At 34.9% G+C, this 20327-nt stretch overlaps 2 protein-coding genes across 5 annotated transcripts; one reads left to right on the forward strand and one right to left on the reverse strand.

Annotated features, from left to right (window-relative positions):
* Nucleotides 1-554: 554 nt before the first annotated feature.
* LOC108655499 (uncharacterized) lies at nucleotides 555-16139 on the forward strand. Of its 2 annotated transcripts, XM_089262934.1 has the most exons (13): nucleotides 555-569; nucleotides 2023-2067; nucleotides 2309-2593; nucleotides 5141-5233; nucleotides 5468-5613; nucleotides 6517-6573; nucleotides 7219-7328; nucleotides 7754-8398; nucleotides 8470-8609; nucleotides 8667-9164; nucleotides 15513-15658; nucleotides 15715-15796; nucleotides 15857-16139. In XM_089262934.1, the coding sequence occupies exons 2-13, from the start codon at nucleotides 2053-2055 to the stop codon at nucleotides 15857-15859; spliced, it is 2220 nt and encodes a 739-aa protein (XP_089119060.1). In that variant the 5' UTR covers nucleotides 555-569; nucleotides 2023-2052; the 3' UTR covers nucleotides 15860-16139. The 2 variants fall into 2 exon arrangements, with proteins under 2 accessions (XP_089119060.1, XP_089119061.1); XM_089262935.1 differs by lacking the exon at nucleotides 555-569 and having other exon boundaries at nucleotides 5141-5191.
* Nucleotides 16102-18995, reverse strand: PIP4K (phosphatidylinositol 5-phosphate 4-kinase). 3 transcript variants are annotated; one of them, XM_089262940.1, is made up of 10 exons: nucleotides 18856-18995; nucleotides 18152-18312; nucleotides 17968-18065; nucleotides 17655-17904; nucleotides 17454-17584; nucleotides 17214-17382; nucleotides 16602-16753; nucleotides 16446-16540; nucleotides 16313-16377; nucleotides 16102-16253 (listed from the first exon to the last, which is right to left on the reverse strand). In XM_089262940.1, the coding sequence occupies exons 2-10, from the start codon at nucleotides 18287-18289 to the stop codon at nucleotides 16137-16139; spliced, it is 1215 nt and encodes a 404-aa protein (XP_089119066.1). In that variant the 5' UTR covers nucleotides 18290-18312; nucleotides 18856-18995; the 3' UTR covers nucleotides 16102-16136. The 3 variants fall into 3 exon arrangements, with proteins under 3 accessions (XP_089119066.1, XP_089119067.1, XP_089119065.1); XM_089262941.1 differs by having other exon boundaries at nucleotides 18152-18322; nucleotides 18856-18993; XM_089262939.1 differs by lacking the exon at nucleotides 18856-18995 and adding an exon at nucleotides 18807-18825.
* Between the last annotated feature and the right edge of the window lie 1332 nt (nucleotides 18996-20327).

Raw genomic sequence — 20327 nt, forward strand, 5'->3', positions numbered from 1 at the left:
AAATGTTCAGTTGAAGTTGTTAGTTTCAAGCAATATACTTCTGAAAAGCGAGATTTGAATCGATAGTCACGGCTGCTCGACTAGGGGATAACGTAATAACAGCTTGTATACCAATCATTCACGCGTCCTGCACATACTCGCTTATATGCCCTGATGATCTCCTGATTTCCCATTTTTTGAATGGATTCAGGGTATATAAACTATATTATATATATTTTACGCGAAAACAAACACATACAAAATACCAAGAGCATACAAGTTTCCGTACTAAAGAAAAGTACATAATTTTGATTTCCTTTTCAGAATTCTTTTTTATAAAAAGCTCTCCATATATATATATATATATGTACATACATCGAGAAAGCTTCAAAAATGCTCTCTATGCTGTCATTGAATTCAGTATTTATTTTTACCGGTTAGTCGTCTCTTCGATTTGCAAGAAGAAAGTTCAGATCAGTAAAAAATTAAAAAAAAAAAAGAAAACAAAAACTTCATATTGATTTGAGAAAGTATACATAGCTGCTATAACGTGAAGTTAACTGCACCCAAGGTTGAATATTTGAATAAGTGTAAGATACAAAATAAATGTAATTTTCCAAAAAAGTTAAATAATAAAAAAATATAAAATTATAATTGGTGCTGATATTGATACATATTTAAGTATACAGATTAATATTTTAACTTAACTATATCTGAACAATATTTGCAACATTTTGTGTACAAAAGATTGCACAGATTTGCAGATATGAATGTATTTGAAAAGCTGCGGACCCATCCAACCTCCTGCTACACACTATTAGCTCATCAATTACATACTTTGCCTATCCCCATCTCTCTCTATCTTTCTACACTATTACCTATTCTATATTGGGTAATTTACAATTTACAAACACACAGAAACACCCACATTTACAAAAGCGCAAGTGATGTACATATTGTGTGTCCGAATTCCGGGCGAAATCGTATTTTTATACAGTCACATGTATACACACACAGCCAGATGTATGTACATATTTAGAAGTGCATGTAGGTCTCAGGTAGATATTCATGCGAGTTCTCGTCTGAAATAATTCGGAAACATGGTACGACTTCTTATATTTGGGAAAATGTTATTCTTTTAACTACATACATATCTACAGACATATACATACATATGAACATATTTATGTAGTTGTGTTTTTAATAAACTTCATGAGATATGAAGAGTGTATATGGCATTACCATGCACAGTCATTACTGTGCTAAGCTAAATACTTCAATTTGATATTCGTTAAGACAATGTGTATATATATATATACATAGATTACTGTTCATTGGTCCACACAGTTATAACGACTCTGCTTATAGCATCTGTACAGTTATAGAGTAACCGGACTCTACTGTATACATTGTATGTATGTACTATGTATTTTTTTCTAAAGCTTGTAGCCCTATCAACGTACAAAAAAGATACATACATATGTATGTACATATATCAGTGATGGCAATATACATATTTTGAAAAAAAAAAAGGCAAAAATGTCCGTAAGGTACGGAAAAAGGGCTGAATATTAAAAAAAATAAAGGCAGAAAACAGGACAAACAATTTTTATACCCTGAGCCCATTGAAAATGGGAAATCAGGGTAAAATGGTTTTGTTAAAAGTATGTAACAGGCAGAAGGAGGCGTGGCAGACCCCACAAAGTACATATATATACTCTTGATCACGGCGACGAGCTGAGTCGATTTGGCCCTGTCCGTCTGTTTGCCTGTCCGTATGTATGAACGCGTCGGTTTCAGAAGATATAAATGCTAGACTTGAAAAAAATTTTTTTTAATGTCTGTACATAGCGTGCGCACATCGAGTTTATCACTAAAAATCGATAACTAACTAATATTTTGTTATCGATAAAAAAAACCTTATCGAAAATCTGTTCAAAAATTATATCTCCCACATCTTTAAAGCTAGAGTCTCCAAATTATAAAAATTATATCATATCATTTTTATACATATATAACTACATCATCATTTTGTCTTTAAAGATTCACTGTGGTATAGTTCTGCCTGTCAAAATGGATTCGAAAAAGGTAAGTTTATCACATACCACACATTTTGTATACATATACATATGTATGTACATACATACATACATAGTTTTGTAAACTCTTAAATTACTAGAGTTCAACGAAGCTTGCATCATTGTTGAAGTAGACAAAAATATTTGTGACTTTAGTCGAGTTAGATTTGAAGTTCTCCTATATTGTTTCCATAATTGAACATATGTAAGTTGAATCAATAACAATATTGTGCATTATTCTATCTATGTAGATGAAGACCTTTATTAACGCCGAAGAAGATCATTTGGTATCAAAATCAAGTAAAACTACAATAGTATCGGTGAAAAAGCTATCGAAACCCAATTCGAAAGTTAAGACAATTGCGGATACAGAAAATAAGGACTTGGAAACCACAACAGTTGAACCAAAATTGCGAATTGATGCTGATAATCTATCAGTTAATAATGAAGACAATTTAATTGTGCCATTGCAAAAGAAAAAAAATAAATCCAAGAAATCAAAGAAATGCGAATACGATAATCAAAATATATCTGTGGTAAGTATAAATAGAGTAGAAAAGTTAAAAAGGCTCCAGTCGAGACTGCTCGACTAGGCGATGCCCTGAATCCTCTCCAATCTGATATATTCTAATCATTCTGTATTTCATTTATGCACATATACATACATACACATGCACGTATAAAACCGAGCTCTGCCAACTGCACCCTAAGCAGCGACTGCGCTTGGGCGGCGCTGCAATGTGGGGAATATTATGAGAATTTATTTGTTGAATAACTTAATTTTTAGACGTACAATTTTAATGAAACTTTTAGGGGGTGAAGGGGGGCGTGGTATCTAAAGTCTGTAAATTACAAAATGTGTGTATTCATCATATGCATATACACAGTAAATCTGAAGTCTCCAGGTTCAATAATGTTCAAATAAGGCTGAAAAAAACAAAATCAATTTTTCGATTATTCTCGATAAAAAAGTTATCGGATGATTTATCGAAAAAATAAGACAAACTTGTACTGCGTATGGTATACACGAGTATGCATGCCAAATGTCAGCACTATAGTTTTTGTATCTTCTGAGATCGTCGCACTTATACAGACGGATGGACGGACGGACGGACAGGGCTATATAGACTCAGCTCGTCGCCCTGATCACGTCTCATGCCTGTTACATACTTTTCACAAAACCATTATACCCTGATTTCCTATTTTCAATCGGTTCAGGGTATAACAATTATATGTCTTCGCAAATTAGGGACTTGGCAAATCCGACTTGAAGATACAGGATTTTGCGAATTCTGCTATATTTTGAACACATTAAAAATGGGAAATCAAGGTATAATGGTTTTGTTAAAAGTATGTAACGGGCAGAAGGAATCTATTCGTCCGTCTGTATGAAAATATAAGAGCTAGTAGTTGAAATTCCGCATGCATACTCGTGTATACCATACGCAGTACAAGCTTATTATATTTTTTGAATAACTGGCCTGATACATTTTTTATCCTGAATAATCCTTAAAAATCGTTTTCTTATACCCTGAAATAAGGGTATAATGGTTTTGTAAAAAGTATTTTACAGGCAAAAGGAATCATCGCAGACCCCACAAGGTATATACCACGCCTCCTTCGCCCCAATTTGTAAAAAACGTATTTTGGGTACTAGAGACTTTTGCTTTGGAATGTACATACATTTAAACATTATGATTACGTTCTGAAGATTGTACGTTTCATTAAGATACGTCTAGAAGTTGTAGTATTCAACAAATAAATTCTCATACTACTGCCCACACTGTCGCTGCTTACTGCGCAGTTAGCAGAGCGCGGGCTTATGTTACGTGTGGATGCATTTGTATGTATGTGTGCATACAAGTGAAGAATGTCTCTACTAGAGTTAGCAGTTAGCAGAGCTCGTGGTTATGCATGCATGACATGCATTGCCTGTGGATGTATATGCATGTGTGTGTGCATGTGTTTTTGTATGTGTGTACAAAAAAGTCCAGAATAATTAGAATATCATTGGTCAGGGTTCAAGGTATCTCCTAGTTGAGCAGTCTCGAGCGCTCTTACTTGTTTCTTTTTATTACAAACATGTTTTTTGGGAGACTGCGCGCTTGAACATTTTTATACCCTGAACCCATTGAAAATGGGAAATCAGGGTATAATGGTTTTGTTGAAATGTATGTAACAGGCAGAAGGAGGCGTGGCAGACCCCACAAAGTATATATATTCTTGATCAGCACGACGAGCTGAGTCGATTTGGCCCTGTCCGTCTGTCTGTCTGTCCGTCCGTCCGTCCGTCCGTCTGTCCGTATGTATGAACGCGTCGATCTCAGAAGATATAAGAGCTAGAGACCTCAACTTTTTTTAAAATGTCCGTATATATCGCGCGCATATCGAGTTTATCACTAAAAAACGATAACTCATTCCGATATTTTTTTATCGATAAAAAACCTTATCGAAAGTCAGTTAAAAAATTATATCTCCTACATCATTATAGCTAGAGTGTCCAAATTTTAAATATATATTAAGACGTATTTTATACAATTTCGGTTTTTGTTAAAATTTACCCCCCGCCCCTATATCCACCCCCTCACCCTCATCTGTGCAAAAGTCGTATATCAAATACTAGAGACTTGTGCTTCGGTATACACATATATTTGAACATCATGATAACGTTCTGAAAGTTTCATTACGATCGTACGTCTAGAAATTAAATTATTCAACAAATAAGTTTTCATTATATTGCCAACACTGCAGCGCAACCCAAGCGCAATCGCCTGTATATGTGAGTGTGTGTATATGCGTATGTTTGTTTGTATGCGTGTGTGTGTGCGTGTATTTGTATGTATGCGTGTGTGTGTGTGTGTGCGTGTGTGTTTGCTAATTATTTTTGAAATATCAGTTGCTTGTAGGGTTCAGGGGATCTCGTAGTCGAGCAGTCTCGACTAGAGCTTTCTTACTTGTTTTTTTAAGAGATTGTCTGGACGAGTGTATGCCTGAGCTCAGGATATTATATACATACATATGTATATGTAGATGATTGTTACTTTAGTAAATAATGATTATTTTTATTTTGTAATATGTTTTAGAAGAGCAGCTTTAACAAATTTGATGCCCTTCAGAAGCGAAATTTAATCCATGTACGTTCAAGCAATTCAAGTAAAGCTCAACAAATCTTCAGTGTAAGCGAATCATTAAATAATCCAAACATTTCACTGAGCCATGATTAAAATGCAATCAAATCAAATCAATCACATTCGTACATTGTAATCAGATTAACATGTACATAAGTCTGCTTGAGCTTCACGACTAATTTATTCATATATTTCGGTTTATCTCTTTCTATTAATGTTATATATTGGTTTTTTTTTTTTTTTTTTTTTTTTTTTTTTTTTTTTTTTTTTTTTTTTTTTTAGAATCTGAAAGATGAACAGCAGACCAATTGCAAACTGTGTTCAAAGCCTGTCTATAAAATGGAGGAAATTATTGTTCAGTTTAAATCGGATAAATCTATCTACCATAAATCCTGCTTGCGATGCAAAGACTGCGGTAGACAATTAAAGTACGTAACTAAGGCTTATGTCTATAATTTCAAAGCTTCATGAACACTCACACACACCTTGACACCCCGCTAAACACTAAACAAGACTTTGACATAGCGTTAGACACATTTATCAAAAACATACAATAGGCACCCAATCTATCTCGCAATTCTGCCAGTTAATGATACAATGATACAGAATGTAAGCAATATATTCTTCACTTGACTGGAATCATTAACCTGAGAGCACATAGACCGGACACGTAGTGTAAAGCGTTTTGCACACTTATTTTCGAGCGTAGTCTCCCAGTCCACTTCGTATTTGCTCGGCTCTTTACATCGTCGGACTACGAAATTATACGAAAGCACAATCATTTCGCTTCATGCGCTCGACCGAGATGGTGAAATGAGAAACAAAAGACCCCTCTATGTCAAATTTTGTTCTTGCTCTCTCTATCTCTCTCTCTGCCCGTATGCGAAGATTTTGCTGCCTGTAGCAATTTTAAAGACCAGCATATTTGCATTTGGTTGACCTTGTGAAGTGTTTACATACATATGTATATACATTTGATTATGTGTACGCATGGGCTGCGATTCTCACAACTATGGGAAATCACTTGTAGAAGTTTTTGTATGCATACACATGTATGTGTGTGTGTCTACCTCAACTTTAATTTGCGTGAACGATTTTGAGCTCAAATTGAAGAGGCGCGCTTATATTTAAGTAGTTGACTAACTAAAGTGACAAGTGCACATGCACCTGTATATGTAAGTATATTCATTCTGATAGACAAACCCACGATCAGGTGCTTAAATATAAGTCAGTCTATGTGTTCTCTGGTTAGTGATATTATTTAACTTATGTTATTTAAGGAGTATCGATTATTGTTGAATAAATAATTTTTTTATTTATTCACTCCGTAGGTTTGATAATTATCAGAGTCACGAAGGAGATTTGTACTGCAGCGTACATTTAAAGCTGTAAGTACTTACCCGATGTTTCTTATAATAATATGTACAAAAAAACCTACAGCCAGCAAATAAGGCTTAGGTACACAACGGAAATCAGGGTATAATGGTTTTGTTGAAATGTATGTAACAGGCAAAAGGTATATATATTCTGGATCAGGGTGATGAGCTGAGCCGATTTAGCCTTGTCAGTTTGTCGGTACGTTTTATCGCGTCAATCTTAGACTATATGAGAGCTAGAGACTTGAATTTTTGTAAATGTCCGTCTATATAGCGCGGCTATCGAGTTTATCTTCAAAAATCGATAACTCAACCCGTTAAAAACTGTATCGAATATAAGCTATTTCCCTATATCTCCAAAATCTTTGGAGATAGAGTAGCCATATTTTAAAACAACAATCGGTATTCTGTAATGATATACGCGGACCTAGCAAAAAAAAAAAGTCTCTAGCACGTAGATCGTCGCGTTCTTACACACGCACGGGCAAGGCTGAATCGACTCAAGTCATCGCCCTGATCAGGAATATATATACTTTGTGGGGTCTGCCACGCTTCCTTCCTTCCCCGTTATACCCTGATTTCCTATTGGGTATAAAAATCGTGGTGTATATACGCAAAACTCATATCATATCATAAATCCATGATCAAATCGCACAGACTCTTTGCCCCTAAAGTCGTTCAACAGGCCGAAGAACCAAAGCAAAGCAAAACTGAGTTAATTATTCGTGAAAACCAACCAATTGAGCTGCCTCCGGATGTTGTTCGTGGTAAGTTGGGAAAGCTATATCATCTTTTTGGCTTGCAACGTTCTTACTGTTTAGCTGAGTCGTTGTGGCTTTGTCCGTCTGTCTGCCTGTTCGACTGTCCGTATGATTGATCGTGTCGATCTCAGAAGATATAAGAGCTAAAGAGCTGAAATTTTGCATGGATACAAGTTTATCATATTTACTCGATATTCTCATAACAGTGCCCATTGCAGTGCAGCCCAAGTGCAGTCGCTGCTAACTGCGCAGTTAGCAGAGCGCGTGGCTATGCGTACGTGTGGATGCATGTTTATGTAGGTCTGCATAAAAGAAGTGCAGAATGATTATAAGATCAGCTTATAGGGTTCAGGGTATCTCCTAGTCGGGCAGTCTCGACTAGAGCTTTCTTACTTGTAAATTAAACAAATTTTTTAATTTATTAATGTAAGCATCGGATAAGCCCGACCTAGGGCTTGATGAACTGCATCAATTGAACGTTCGTTCGAGATTTGAACTATTTGAGAATGTTGATCAAAACAAGCTTAGTGAGGACCAACTGATACTGAACCAACGTCCTGTCATTAATCGCAGTAAGTCAGTTCTAGCGAAGTATCGACCAAATAATGTCGATATTGAATGCGGAGCATCGAACGAAAGCGGCGATGAACCAGCTGAACAAAATGAGGATGTTGACTTGATACGCTCGAAAAAAAACACTCAAAAAGAGAGGCCTATTGGTCTGGGCGATGCCATGAATGACATCAAAACTAGATTCGAAAAGGGTACAATGCAGTCCAAGGAAGAACGCCGTGAAGAACGAAAGCAAGAAATCCAAAGCATACGTTCTCGCCTCTTCATGGGCAAACAGGCCAAAATCAAGGAAATGTATCAACAGGCAGTCGCCGAATCCGAACAGGCTATCACATCCATCGGAAAGCAACCGGATGTTGAGATTAGTAAAGCAGCTCGTTTCATTAAGGAGCGATTCGAAAAAGGAGAAATGTTTCACGATAAGAACATTGAGTCTACAACATCTAATTGCAGTAATGGTCATGGCTCAGGGCTGTCGGAGGATGCTGATGTTTTTGAATCTGGTAAGAGCTGAGTAAAGAAGTGGTTGGGACAATAGATAAGGGAAAATATCATACATTTTTTACATAATTAGCTATAAGTAAAAAGTCACGCAGCATCTTTATGGAACTAGACGCGAACGTGGCATCGAGTCCGCATTCCAAATACGAATTTCAAAGAAGCCAATCCATCCGTATTAACAAATGCCAGAGTCAAAATCGATTGCTTTCCGAGGTTAGTATGAATAAGTTTAATTGAGTTATATAACTTGTATTTTTGTTTGTATACTAGAACTCTGACATAGATGTGGTTAAATGTGATACAAAAGCGGAGGATATCAAAGTGACTACAGCCGAGCTAAGCCAGAAATTTAAATTTTTCGAAACGTATCGTCCTAACGATGGAGAGAAGCGTCAATTCCGCATAACACCACCTCGCGAAGGTGTTGTTAAAATGCCATCGCTCGATTCCGAAACTGATTCCGAGACGGGCAAGCAGAACTTTTACGACAATGTGCTACAAAAAACACAGACCACTTCGACAATGCTGAACAAGTTTCGAGAAATGGAGCAAAACAAATCAATTAAATCTAACTGCAGAAGTCCCAGGCCTCTTAAATGTTTTACGCCTCCGCCACTGGAAGATAGGCAGAACTTTAATGATAAATCCAACAGCGAAGAAGAGGACGAGGATGACGACGATGATGAGAATGAGTCCGACGATGATGACGAAATCGAACAAGAAATTGTAAACTTAAGTTCAACTAACAGAGATGAAGCGCTTAGAGAGGTAAGCAGTTATTAAGAAAAGTCACATTTGCAGTCGACTTTATTAGACTTTAATCGCTAACGGTTGGAGAACAGCTATAATTACTACAATATATATGGGAGATTTTTTATTTATTTATTTATTTCTTAAAGCTATTGACAAAAACGAGAGTCAATTTAAATTAAAAAAAGCCTAAACAAAGTACAGGACATAATATCAATAGTAACACAGTCGAGAGCGCTCGACTAGATACTACCCTGAACCAAACTAATAGAAAAGCACATTTAGTATGGTTCAAATTTCAATTTCGATGTATTTAAAAATATAAATGAAATAGAAAACTCATTTGATTAAATATATAAAAATTTTGAAACAATTAAAAAAAAAGAACTACGACACGCTCTGGGTTTGAACCCAAGACCTCGCGATCGAGCGCCGCGCCTTCTACCATGACGCCACCCCTCTGTTCTGACTTGCAATGTCAAAACTGAAATAGATTCACTGATGATACGCCATCTAGCAGAACTAAACGAAACTAACTGCTGATGTGATTCTAAGAATGTGCTAGAAGATGATTGAATGTATGTGTGCACACGTATAGGAAAACTTGTTGCAGCACGTGCGTTTGTTAATTGGCCAAACATTTTGTTATTTTTTAACGTCGATTGGCTAAACCGAATTTAATGAAACTTTCAGCATATGATCTACATATTCTATTGAATAATTGACAAATTTGAAAAAATTAAAAATCATTCAGAATTAGCTACAGTGGCGTCTGCCTTGATTGATAATGTTTTTAATCGAATATCGGGAATAGTTATCGATTTTTAAAGATAAACTCGACATCCGCGCTGTATATACGGTCATTTAAAAAAATCAAATCTCTAGCTCTTATATCTTCTGAAATCGACGCGTTCAAACATACTGACAGACGGACGGACGGACGGACAGACAGAGTGACAGGGCTAAATTGACTCAGCTCGTCGCCCTGATCAAGAATATATACACTTTTTGTGGGGTCTGCCACGCCTCCTTCTGCCTGTTACATACATTTTAACAAAACCATTATACCCTGATTTGCCATTTTCAATGGGTTCAGGGTATAAAAAGAAAAGAGTAAGGGAAGAGCGCAAAATAGAATATAGGATAGAATTGAGAAATCACTACACAACATCGACAACGAAAATGGATACCAATGCTTATGCCTGGGCATTGTGAGTGATTTCCCTAAGATAAGCTAATAGCAAACTTTTTATTTTAGGAAGAGAGAGCTCTAAGGAAAAAACGTGATAATATTTACTAAAATTAACTCTAAGAACATGAAGCGCACTGTGCAAAGAATAATCCCTAGTGCACACAGGTAAATGAAGCGGTCGATAGTGTCTAATTGCTCGGGACGGATCCGAAAAATGTAGACGACCCAACAAAGAGGACGAATCAATATCACCACTAATCAATTTATGCAGAAAAACAATTCCTAAAATTGACTGCGTTTGGTTAGCGATGGAAGATCAATAAGCTGTAGCCTGCTATGATAAGACGGTAATCGTAAATGACTGTCCCATCGAAGGTCTCTTAAGGCAAAGTGAAGAAACTGTTTTTGGACCGATTCTATATGATCCTGATACAGTTTATGCTGCGGAGACCATATAACCGAGCAATACTCTAAGATAGGACGCACAAGCGAAGTAAATAAGCGCTTGGTGGTAAAAGGATCTTGAAATTCCTTAACGTTTAATAAAGCCAAACAGACTTTTGGCTTCATTAATGATGGTAGAAATATGAAGATTCAAATTTAGTTTACAATCAAAGGAAACACCAAGATCTTTGACTGTATGGATGCATCGTAAAAAAAATATTGCTAATTTTATAATTTACAATTAGAGGAACGGTACGACTGAAGGTCATTGTTATACACTTTGAGCAATTTAAGTCCAGCTGGTTTGCCACACACCAAAGTTGAAATGCATTTAGGCCATCTTGAAGGCGATGAAGTCCATTTGCACTGGAGTATGGAAGGCAAAGTTTTAAATCATCAGCATACATAAATATAGTAGAATACGAGATGCAACTAGGAAGGTCGTTTATAAAAAGGGAAAAGAGTAATATACCCAAATGGCTACCCTGAGGTACACCAGACCAAACAAAGATAAGTTTAGACATAGCTGTTCTGAGCAAGACTCTTTGGATTCTACCCATTAAATAGGATTAAATCCAAGATACAAGTCTAGGTGAAAATCCTAAGCGTTCAAGCTTAAGAATTAGTATGTGATGATGTACTGAGTCAAATGCTTTACTGAAGTCAGTGTAAATAACATCCGTTTGCATTTTTTTAGAAAAAGTGTCATTGACAAGCAAAATTCAAGTAAATTAGTGGACGTTGATCGATTTTGAATAATCGATTTGCAGAAATGGTGCAAGGCCGATGTTATAATTTTCTCAAATAGCTTCGGAATGGCAGATAATTTCGCAATGCCTCTATAGTTGGCAATATCAGATCTTCCACCTTTTTTATATAAGGGAATGATTAAAGATTCTTTTCAAATTGAAGGGAGCACAGAAGTATCCAATGATAAGTTAAACAATTTTAGTAATTGTGACTGAAGAGAAACCCTGCACTCTTTAATCACACAACTATGAATATTATCGGCACCTTGAGAGAAGGATGATTTCAATGTCTTAATGGCTTCAGACAGAGAGGCTGCAGTAACTTTTGGAGTATTTATAGACCCATATTTAGAGAGTGAATATGGATATGAGTTGTTGTAGAGATCAACAGAAGAATAAGTTGATTGAAAAAAAAAAATCAGCAAATAGATCAGAAGAATCCTGGTCATTGCAAGTTTTTTCACCACCAAGGACAAATGAGGACGGCAAACCAGAAGATTTACGCTTCAAGTTTTCAAATGAATAAAATTGTTTGGGATCTCGAGCAAACTGACGTTTGCAACGTAAAAGATAATTTTCATAACAGCTAGAATTTAAAAGATTGAAGTTTGACTTGGCAATGGAATATTTAGACCAGTCAACACTTGAACCAGACTTTTGATAATTTTTAAAACATTTACTTTTAATATTTCTCAAGTTCAAAAGAGTCTTGGTAAACCAAGGTGGCTTATTTGAAACTGGCGAAATACGGCAGAGAGGGACACAAACATCCAGAATAGAGTTTAGGGTAGAATAAAAAAACGATGCTACCAAATTAATATCATTCGACTCATATAAAATAGACCAGTCTGATGAATTAATTAATTCATTAAGCAAAACAAAATTGCATTTGCGAAAACAACGACTTGGTTTAGAAGGCAAAGGAGTATAATTGAGATGATTATCAACAGCTAATAAAACCTCTAAAGTGGGGTGATGTATAGGATGTAAAGGAGTCGATCTCACGACATTAATGAGCGAATCATGATTAATAAACAGAAGACCTAGTGTGCGATTTAGATGATTATAAATAGAGTTAATCTGAAACAGAGACAAGTTAAACAATTCATCAAAAAGATAGTGATCAATTGTCGGAATAAAGTAATATGTATTACAAGTTGCTGACCAAGAAGTGTTGGGAATATTAAAATCCCCCAACACAAGAAGCAAGTCTCTATCATTCACATGTTCATAAACTTCTTTAATACAATTAATATGTTGAGCATAAACTTGTAAATCGGAAGAGGGAGGGATATAAGAACATGTGAAAAACAATGAGCACGATGGAAGAGTTAATTTAACCCCTAAAATCTTCGCTTCATGAAGGGACGAAAAGGTAAACACATCGGAGAGGATACTGCATTTAACCGCAATTAACACACCACCCCATCTGCGCATTGAACGATCGAGTCTATAAATAGTGAAATTACTTGAAAGGATTTCACTATTATGAATATTATTACTTAGCCACGTTTCAGTGAATGCAATAATATCATATTGTACACTAAAACTGTGTAAGAATAGACTTTTCAGTTTAGAGTTTAAGCCCCGTACATTTTGATAAATCAGAGACAGCTGCGAAGAAGATTGGAAAGTATTTAGTTTTTTGGTACAATGTTTGATGAGGATTGCACTGAAGGTAGATTTACAGAAATAGGAGTCGATCTGTTACAATTTTTAGGTCTAAATTCATGAACAACTGGTACAGAGGGAGGTACCAACAACGATGAAAACTCCAAGTGAGAAAGGAGACTCTCGAAATTATATTGAGTTAATATTTCTTCAGCAGCAGCCATATCACTGGCTAACTGCTTAGAAATCTTTTTCAGTTTTAAGAACTGAGCCCTTATAGCGCTGTACATTTTAGAAAAATTGATCTGTTTTTCTAAACAAATCGGACAAGACCAGCGAACACCCCCACTACCAATTTTTACCGTGGACATAATCTTTTCGTAATCACGACCAGTGAGACCTGCACATTTAATATGCATCATATTATCGCACAACCAGCAATTGACATATTGCGCTTGTGCAGAGTCCACTGCCTGCCTGAACGTGCAAGATTTTTTGCAAAAGCTCATATTGGCAATTGGGATAAAATTAGAAATTAAAGAAATGCAAAAGAAATAAAAACAAAGAGAGTTTAAAATATGTTGACAGAGCGAGTCCAACAACAATTAGCCGTTGAAGAGCAGAACGAAATATTATGTTGAGAGAGATAGGCAACAACAAACAGCCGTTACAGAGCGTAACGAAAGAAACACAGAGAGTTATTTGCACAGCACGACGACCGAAATCGAGAGAGCAAGTATGCTCACACTCACAGTAACTAACGCGTAATGAGTGCAAAATAAATGCAAATCCGACGCTGCACCAAACTTCAACAAATTAAAAAGCAATTTTAAAAGAGACACAGAAAACCACGGATCAAACCTTGCACAGGAATATTTAAACAAACCGACCGCAGCTGTGTGAACAATTTAATAAAAACGATTAATTATAAAAATCAGGCAAATTTGCTGAGCAGAAAAACAAAATCGACCGTACACTCTCACTGAGAACTCTCTGATCTATTTAAAAAACATACTGATTAATTTTATTCCTTCCCCTATTAGGTACGCATCGAAAGCGCATATGATTTTTTAAGTATGGACAAGAATACTTGTTAGATTAAAAAATTAAGAAAACTCAAGTCGAGAGTGCCACCAACCAAATACCTCGTAGACTAGACAAGCTGCAAGCACACAGCCGAAATGGTACCGTAATATGCGCTATAGGTTTTTTGTCATACTCTCTCTTTATGGGCTCTCAAATCATCAAGCTCAGCGCACAAAAATTAAAATTGGTTCGCGACGATCCCAGCTCTTTCCTTTTGAGTGAAGGATATACTGAAATATTAAAAGCGTTTGCCGCGCTTATGCAAACAAACTGAAAGAGTTTCGATGATTATTTGTAGGAAGGGTGTGAAAGCGGCGATGCAAATAAAGGATTTGGATATAGCTCTTATATCTTCTGAGATCGACGCGTTCGTACATATGGACGGACGGACAGGGCTAAATCGACTCAGCTCGTCGCCCTGATCGAGAAAATGTATACTTTGTGGGGTCTGCCACGCCTACTTATGCGTGCGTCTGAATGCATGTTTGTATATGTATATGTGCATAAAACAAGTACAAAATGATTAGAATATCAGAGTGGAGGGTTCAGGGTGTCTCCTATTCAAGCAGTCTCGACTAGAGCCTTCTTATTTGTTATAATAAAAGTTCCGACATAACTCTTATTTTTAATTTTTATAATTTTTTTTTTTTAATTTGCCGTAAAAAAAATAACTTATGTGTGTTTTTCCCTCTCTTCTTCGGGCTTCCTGAAGGCCTAATTTTTTTTTATTTTCAATAGGGTTTTTAATCGATAAGAAATATCGGGTAGTTTTTTTTTTTTTTTTTTTTTTTTTTTTTTTTTTTTTTTTTTTTTTTTTGTAGAAAAACTCCATATGCTGTGATATGTATGTGATATACACAGACCAATAAAAAATTTCAAGTCCCTAGCGTTAATACCTTCTAAGATCGACGCGTTCAAACATGCGAGCAGAAAGACTACAGGGCTAAATCTACTAAGCTCGTCGCCCTGATCAAAAATATATATACTGGCCATGGGTGCAGGGCGTAATATCCGATGTTTCATAGATAGGTAGATAGAATTAGATAAGCGCCACATGTATGGACTCTATAGATAGGTAGATGTACGCCTTATATGAACAACCTTACCGATTGAGTAAAATTATAAGAATCGAGCGCGGAGCCTTATTACTGAGCAAGGTTCAGAAGAATAGATATATATAGATACCAAACTGCACAAGTCTGTTGTATGTATATAAAAATGTTCACTTTATTGAAAACTCTGTGAAATTGCTTTCAAGTTAATTCTGAATTTCTATGTATAAAGGCACACAATGCAGCTCGCGCAAAGCAATTGCGCGCCAAGTTTGAAAAATGGCAGGCAAACGAAATCAAGCGAGAAATAATGGAGGGATTTGTGGACATCTACTCAGAAAAAGTGTCGGATGATTCAACCATAGAAAGTGCCAAGGCGTAAGATACACTTAATATTGATAAAAAATAATATAAGTTGAAACTTCAAATTACAGAATACGCGAGCGCTTCGAAAATATGAAAAATGTTGAACGCAACTCAACAGTTCGACCCCGGCATCAGGTTAACCGTTTTGTAGTAAGTATCTTTCACAATGATTCGCTATAACAATAGATGACATTTCTTTTTCAATTTTAGTAATTTGATTTTTCTTTGCTGGATACACGTACGAATTTGGATTAAAATTAAATAGCCTAAGCAATTGGTTTATATTTTGGTGAATATTTTATATTCATACACTCAATAATATCAGTAATAGAATGCAACATGTCTTATGGGAAGAGAAGCACATATTCTTAAGCATTATCTAAGATATGAGGTATTCGAAGAGCACATTTTATAATAATTTAACAACCTATTATATTATATTATACATGGGTTTATTTTAAATATATAATAATAAATACAGTTAAATGTCTTATTCTATAGCTTTATCCATAAATTCCAGGAATCTTTTGGCATATTGTTCAGGATCACACGTCGATATTCCATCAACATTACTACCATATTTAACTGTTTTTGCCGCTTTCGCAGCCTAAAATAAACAAAATGAATCCCTTAACATTATAAAAGTAAATATAAATATATATATACCTGTTTCTTGACTCCATATTGTGTTAAAACATCGATAATAGCTATAAAATAGATTTCTCGTCTCTCTAAAATAAAATGTTGTGGTGTTATATTAAATGATTAAACGATTTTCATATACATTCGTGTAAATAACCTTCAATACTTGGAATCGCATATATATCAACTTCATAAACAACTTCCTTATATTGTGCACCTCTTGGCGAATCGGGTGGTGTATTATACGTCCAGCTTAAAAAAGGTTTTATAACCATTTATTTACAATTTACTTAAATTTTGGGTTATGATTTACCGTTCACCACTATCGCACTCTTCGCTTTCACTGTTTTCGCTACGTCCGGTTGCTAACGCACTATCTCCCTGTAGAGCCTCTTCCTCGGCCCGCACACAATCATGAATACCAACCAACAAAGAGTAGTCCATTATATGTAACTTGGTTAACAACTGTTAACAGTATAACAGTCGAGTGTAAGTAGAGCAGCGATGATATGTAAAGAAATATTATAATGTAGTTTGGATATCTTTTTGTAAAAGACAAAGATGGAATCACATACGTAGAATTTTAAAATACGTTTTATGTGTAAAGAGAATATTTAGAATATTTAAATATACTTAATGTATAAATATATGTAATGCATAATGTATATGTAAAGTTTAGTTGATATATTTTAAGCTAAAATTGGTCAAGTTAATTTGTGCTTTATGCAGGCAGACCAGAGATCTAAGAGGACATCATGTGAGAAGTTTGTGTAATCTAGAAAATAGGTTTCATCTTATAATGGTTCATAAGATCCCAGAAAGCTGGCAAGAATTTAGATCAGATCAATTCACATTCTGCTTGGTAATTTTTTCCGCCTTAATCATTTTCTACTTTAAATAAATATAAATACATTTCATTTCTTACATCAATATCATTGTTTAGAGTATCCAACAATTTTTTCTTAGGTTCCTCTCCAATCTCCAATTTGACTTTTTGCTTTATGAAGTCGTTGTCCTTATATGTAGGTAAATGCTTTTCAAGCTCTTTTTCTGAAGCCTCGCGATCTACAGTACTACCTTTCAAATCAAATTTTCTAGGGAAATGTAATAAGAATTAATAATTATTTTTAAAATGTAGATACACAAGGAAATATTACGTTCATACTTATGTATGGTCAACTGAGAGCTGAAAACATTCCTCATTACAACGAAATAATACTGGACGCTCTCCACAGTAATCCGGTACATGCCCAAATATTGTGGCAATAGTGTTTTTCCATGTCTCTCAACAACATACTGAGAATATGTTTCGCGGAAAATATTAATTAAATGTATCTGAATTAGGTTTGATAAGAGTTCGACTCACTGGATGATAATGTTTGAGAAAGGCATGCATGCGTTCAATTTCCTCAGATGTAAGACTCTTAATTATAAAGAATTTATCGTAGCTCTCATAAAATTGTGCACCTGACTTGCCCGATGAGTCGATGCCCAATGGCTGCGACCTAGTCAAAGATTCGCGATAATCAACGTCGTCAACTCCAAATCGCTCACGTAAATTGCGAAATACAAGGGGACAATACTCCTTCACCTTAAAATGTGACGGCATATTCTCTCTAAATAAATAATAGAGAAAATTATAATTTTCCCGGTTGCTAATGGAGGGTCTCTCTTCTTACTTGTTGAACAAATGATTGTCAACTTTTATTTTCGAGTATGCTCGAAAATCATCTGGCAGCAACATTACTGGTATGTTGACATGACTTAACTCGTTTATCTAGAATTTGTCGGATATTATGAATAACCGTTATATATATATATATATAATCATGTGTGGATAAATAATATTGTGACGAAACTTACTGTATGGTTAATGCCCCACATAAAAACGCTAAGAATGGGCTCATTAGCACGAAAAAGCTTTACTTTTTGGTGTTTTACCCTAAAATGCTTCTTCTTCAAAATACGCGGTTGCGATGTGGATGAGATTTTTTTGTCCATTTTTCCCACTGGCGTTATTTTCGCTGTATTTCCCTAAAATATAAATATTATTAAGTCAGTAGTAATACCAATTAACAACTATGGGTATATACATGAATTCGCTAGTAAACATTCATGTGTACATATGTATGTATAACTAAAATGCAATTTGCGAACATAAACATATATATATAACTAAAGTCTGTGTTTGGGAACGAATGGACTATAGATGTAATATTATTTTGAACTTTTACCCTATGTTTAATTTTACCCACAAATTTCATTGAACATAAATAGTAATGTTTAATTTTGTAGCAGAAAAAAATATAAGGGCCTACAAACAAATAGATGTGTACATAGACATATGTCTATGTACGTTTGTACGTCATATATATATGAACATATATGTTTTGTCGCTGCAACATGTACACATATGTATATATGAGCGTGTGTTGAAGCATACATATATGTGCGTATGTCTGTATGGTTTATATGCTTCATGCACATATATAAATGTTTGGCTGTATGCAACACGTACAAGAACAAATCAAGCTGGAATTACACTCCTTTCCGTCTTGGAAACTCACAATTGCATTAATATTTATTGTAAATTGCACTTGAAGCAAAAGAATCTTTATATTGTTCAGTTTGTTCTATCGTAGATTTTTATCGGCAGCCACGGTTGTGTTTTGATACACATACAATCGAGAGAATTCCCACGATAGCTAAAAGCAGATTTCAAACTATATCATTAACTTATCGATATTTTAAATTCTTTTTTTTTTTTAACTCAAATTTTATATATTTAGGAATGGTATTAATTAATAATTCAGTCAACTCTCCTTATTTCGAAATTCAAGGCACTCTCAATGTACTACGAATTATTGAATGTTTGACATATTACATTGTTGTTCTACGAAATATTGAGAGAACATAAAAAACTTCGAATTATCAGTGTTTTTATTTAACTAATAATATTATACACTCATAATGTACATCTGTTCAAATCAATAAATCTTTGAAAAGAACTCTGTTATACGAGATAAATTCATTCTGCTGCTTAAACTTTTCAATAATTTTTTGAAGGAGAAAAACAGTTTTATCAGTTTATTATGGTTTAGAGAGTACTGAGTGAAATCTTAAAAATCATTTGCACCATTTTCTTTCTTTTTATCTTATACTTTTTCAATTAATTTCATCTGTTCATCATACGCTATCTTTAATGTGTAACACGCAACCAGACACAGTAAAGGAAGTTTTAGGAGACCCAAATTCAAATTCAAAGTTCTTACACTAACACACCAAAATACTTATCATTTGATTTGTCGATCGTTTAAACATATATGTAAGTACAAATTACCGCATCTTAGTAATGATTTTTTAGTTTATGCACATAGTTCGAAATATAAAGAGATTTTGTAGGCGATTCGTGATTACTTTGAATGAATGAGAGGTTCAAAATATCGAAGGTTTGAATAATAACGAGAGTTGAGTGTATGAATAAACTTAAAATTAAACTAAATAATAATATTTCTAAAATTTCTTCGCATAAAGGGATCGTATTAATTTTGCCCGATAATACATTTCTTTTCGATAAAACTCTAAAATAAATTGGCAGGCTAACAATATTTTAAATAATTGTTATCGGTTTTTACATCGCCTTGTGATCATTTATTACAATTACTAACCATAGAACATGTGTTCTCTGGCACTAACCAGTGTCTCTGATCAGTGGTGTTACACTCAAACATTTGTCAAGGAATATCGATGATTTGCAATCTAGAAGCCGCAAAGTAATCGACATTTTTAGATGCATAGTTTTAATATTTTACACGTTAATATGGAACTTAATATCTTTAGATCTGAGTTGTAAAAACGAATAATCTTTATTATTCAATGGTAGCCCAAACCATGGTCATTGCTTAAACTCGACCATTTGAAATTCAACCCTGCATGTTTAAAGTGCCTAAAAAAAAAATCAGGCAACTTCTCTTTCTCTCTCACGCGCACAATAGATAGCAGGCTATAAATTGAGAGTTATATGTACATACATATGTAT

This window comes from Drosophila navojoa, chromosome 6 (genome assembly GCF_054131105.1).
Source record: "Drosophila navojoa isolate 15081-1374.11 chromosome 6, UAZ_NAV_1.0, whole genome shotgun sequence".
Lineage (NCBI taxonomy): Eukaryota > Metazoa > Arthropoda > Insecta > Diptera > Drosophilidae > Drosophila > Drosophila navojoa.

Bases quoted from the DNA above. Each gene is read 5' to 3' on its own strand.
- LOC108655499 (XM_089262934.1), top strand. The intron at 5,614-6,516 runs GTACGTAACTAA...TTCACTCCGTAG, and splicing joins GACTGCGGTAGACAATTAAA to GTTTGATAATTATCAGAGTC. The intron at 6,574-7,218 runs GTAAGTACTTAC...CAAATCGCACAG, and splicing joins TGCAGCGTACATTTAAAGCT to ACTCTTTGCCCCTAAAGTCG.
- PIP4K (XM_089262940.1), bottom strand. From the start codon at position 18,289: ATGGACAAAAAAATCTCATCCACATCGCAACCGCGTATTTTGAAGAAG. The intron at 17,905-17,967 runs GTAAGAAGAGAG...TTATTTATTTAG, and splicing joins GACAATCATTTGTTCAACAA to AGAGAATATGCCGTCACATT. The intron at 16,754-17,213 runs GTAAGAAATGAA...TACTGTTAACAG, and splicing joins CTCTAAACAATGATATTGAT to TTGTTAACCAAGTTACATAT.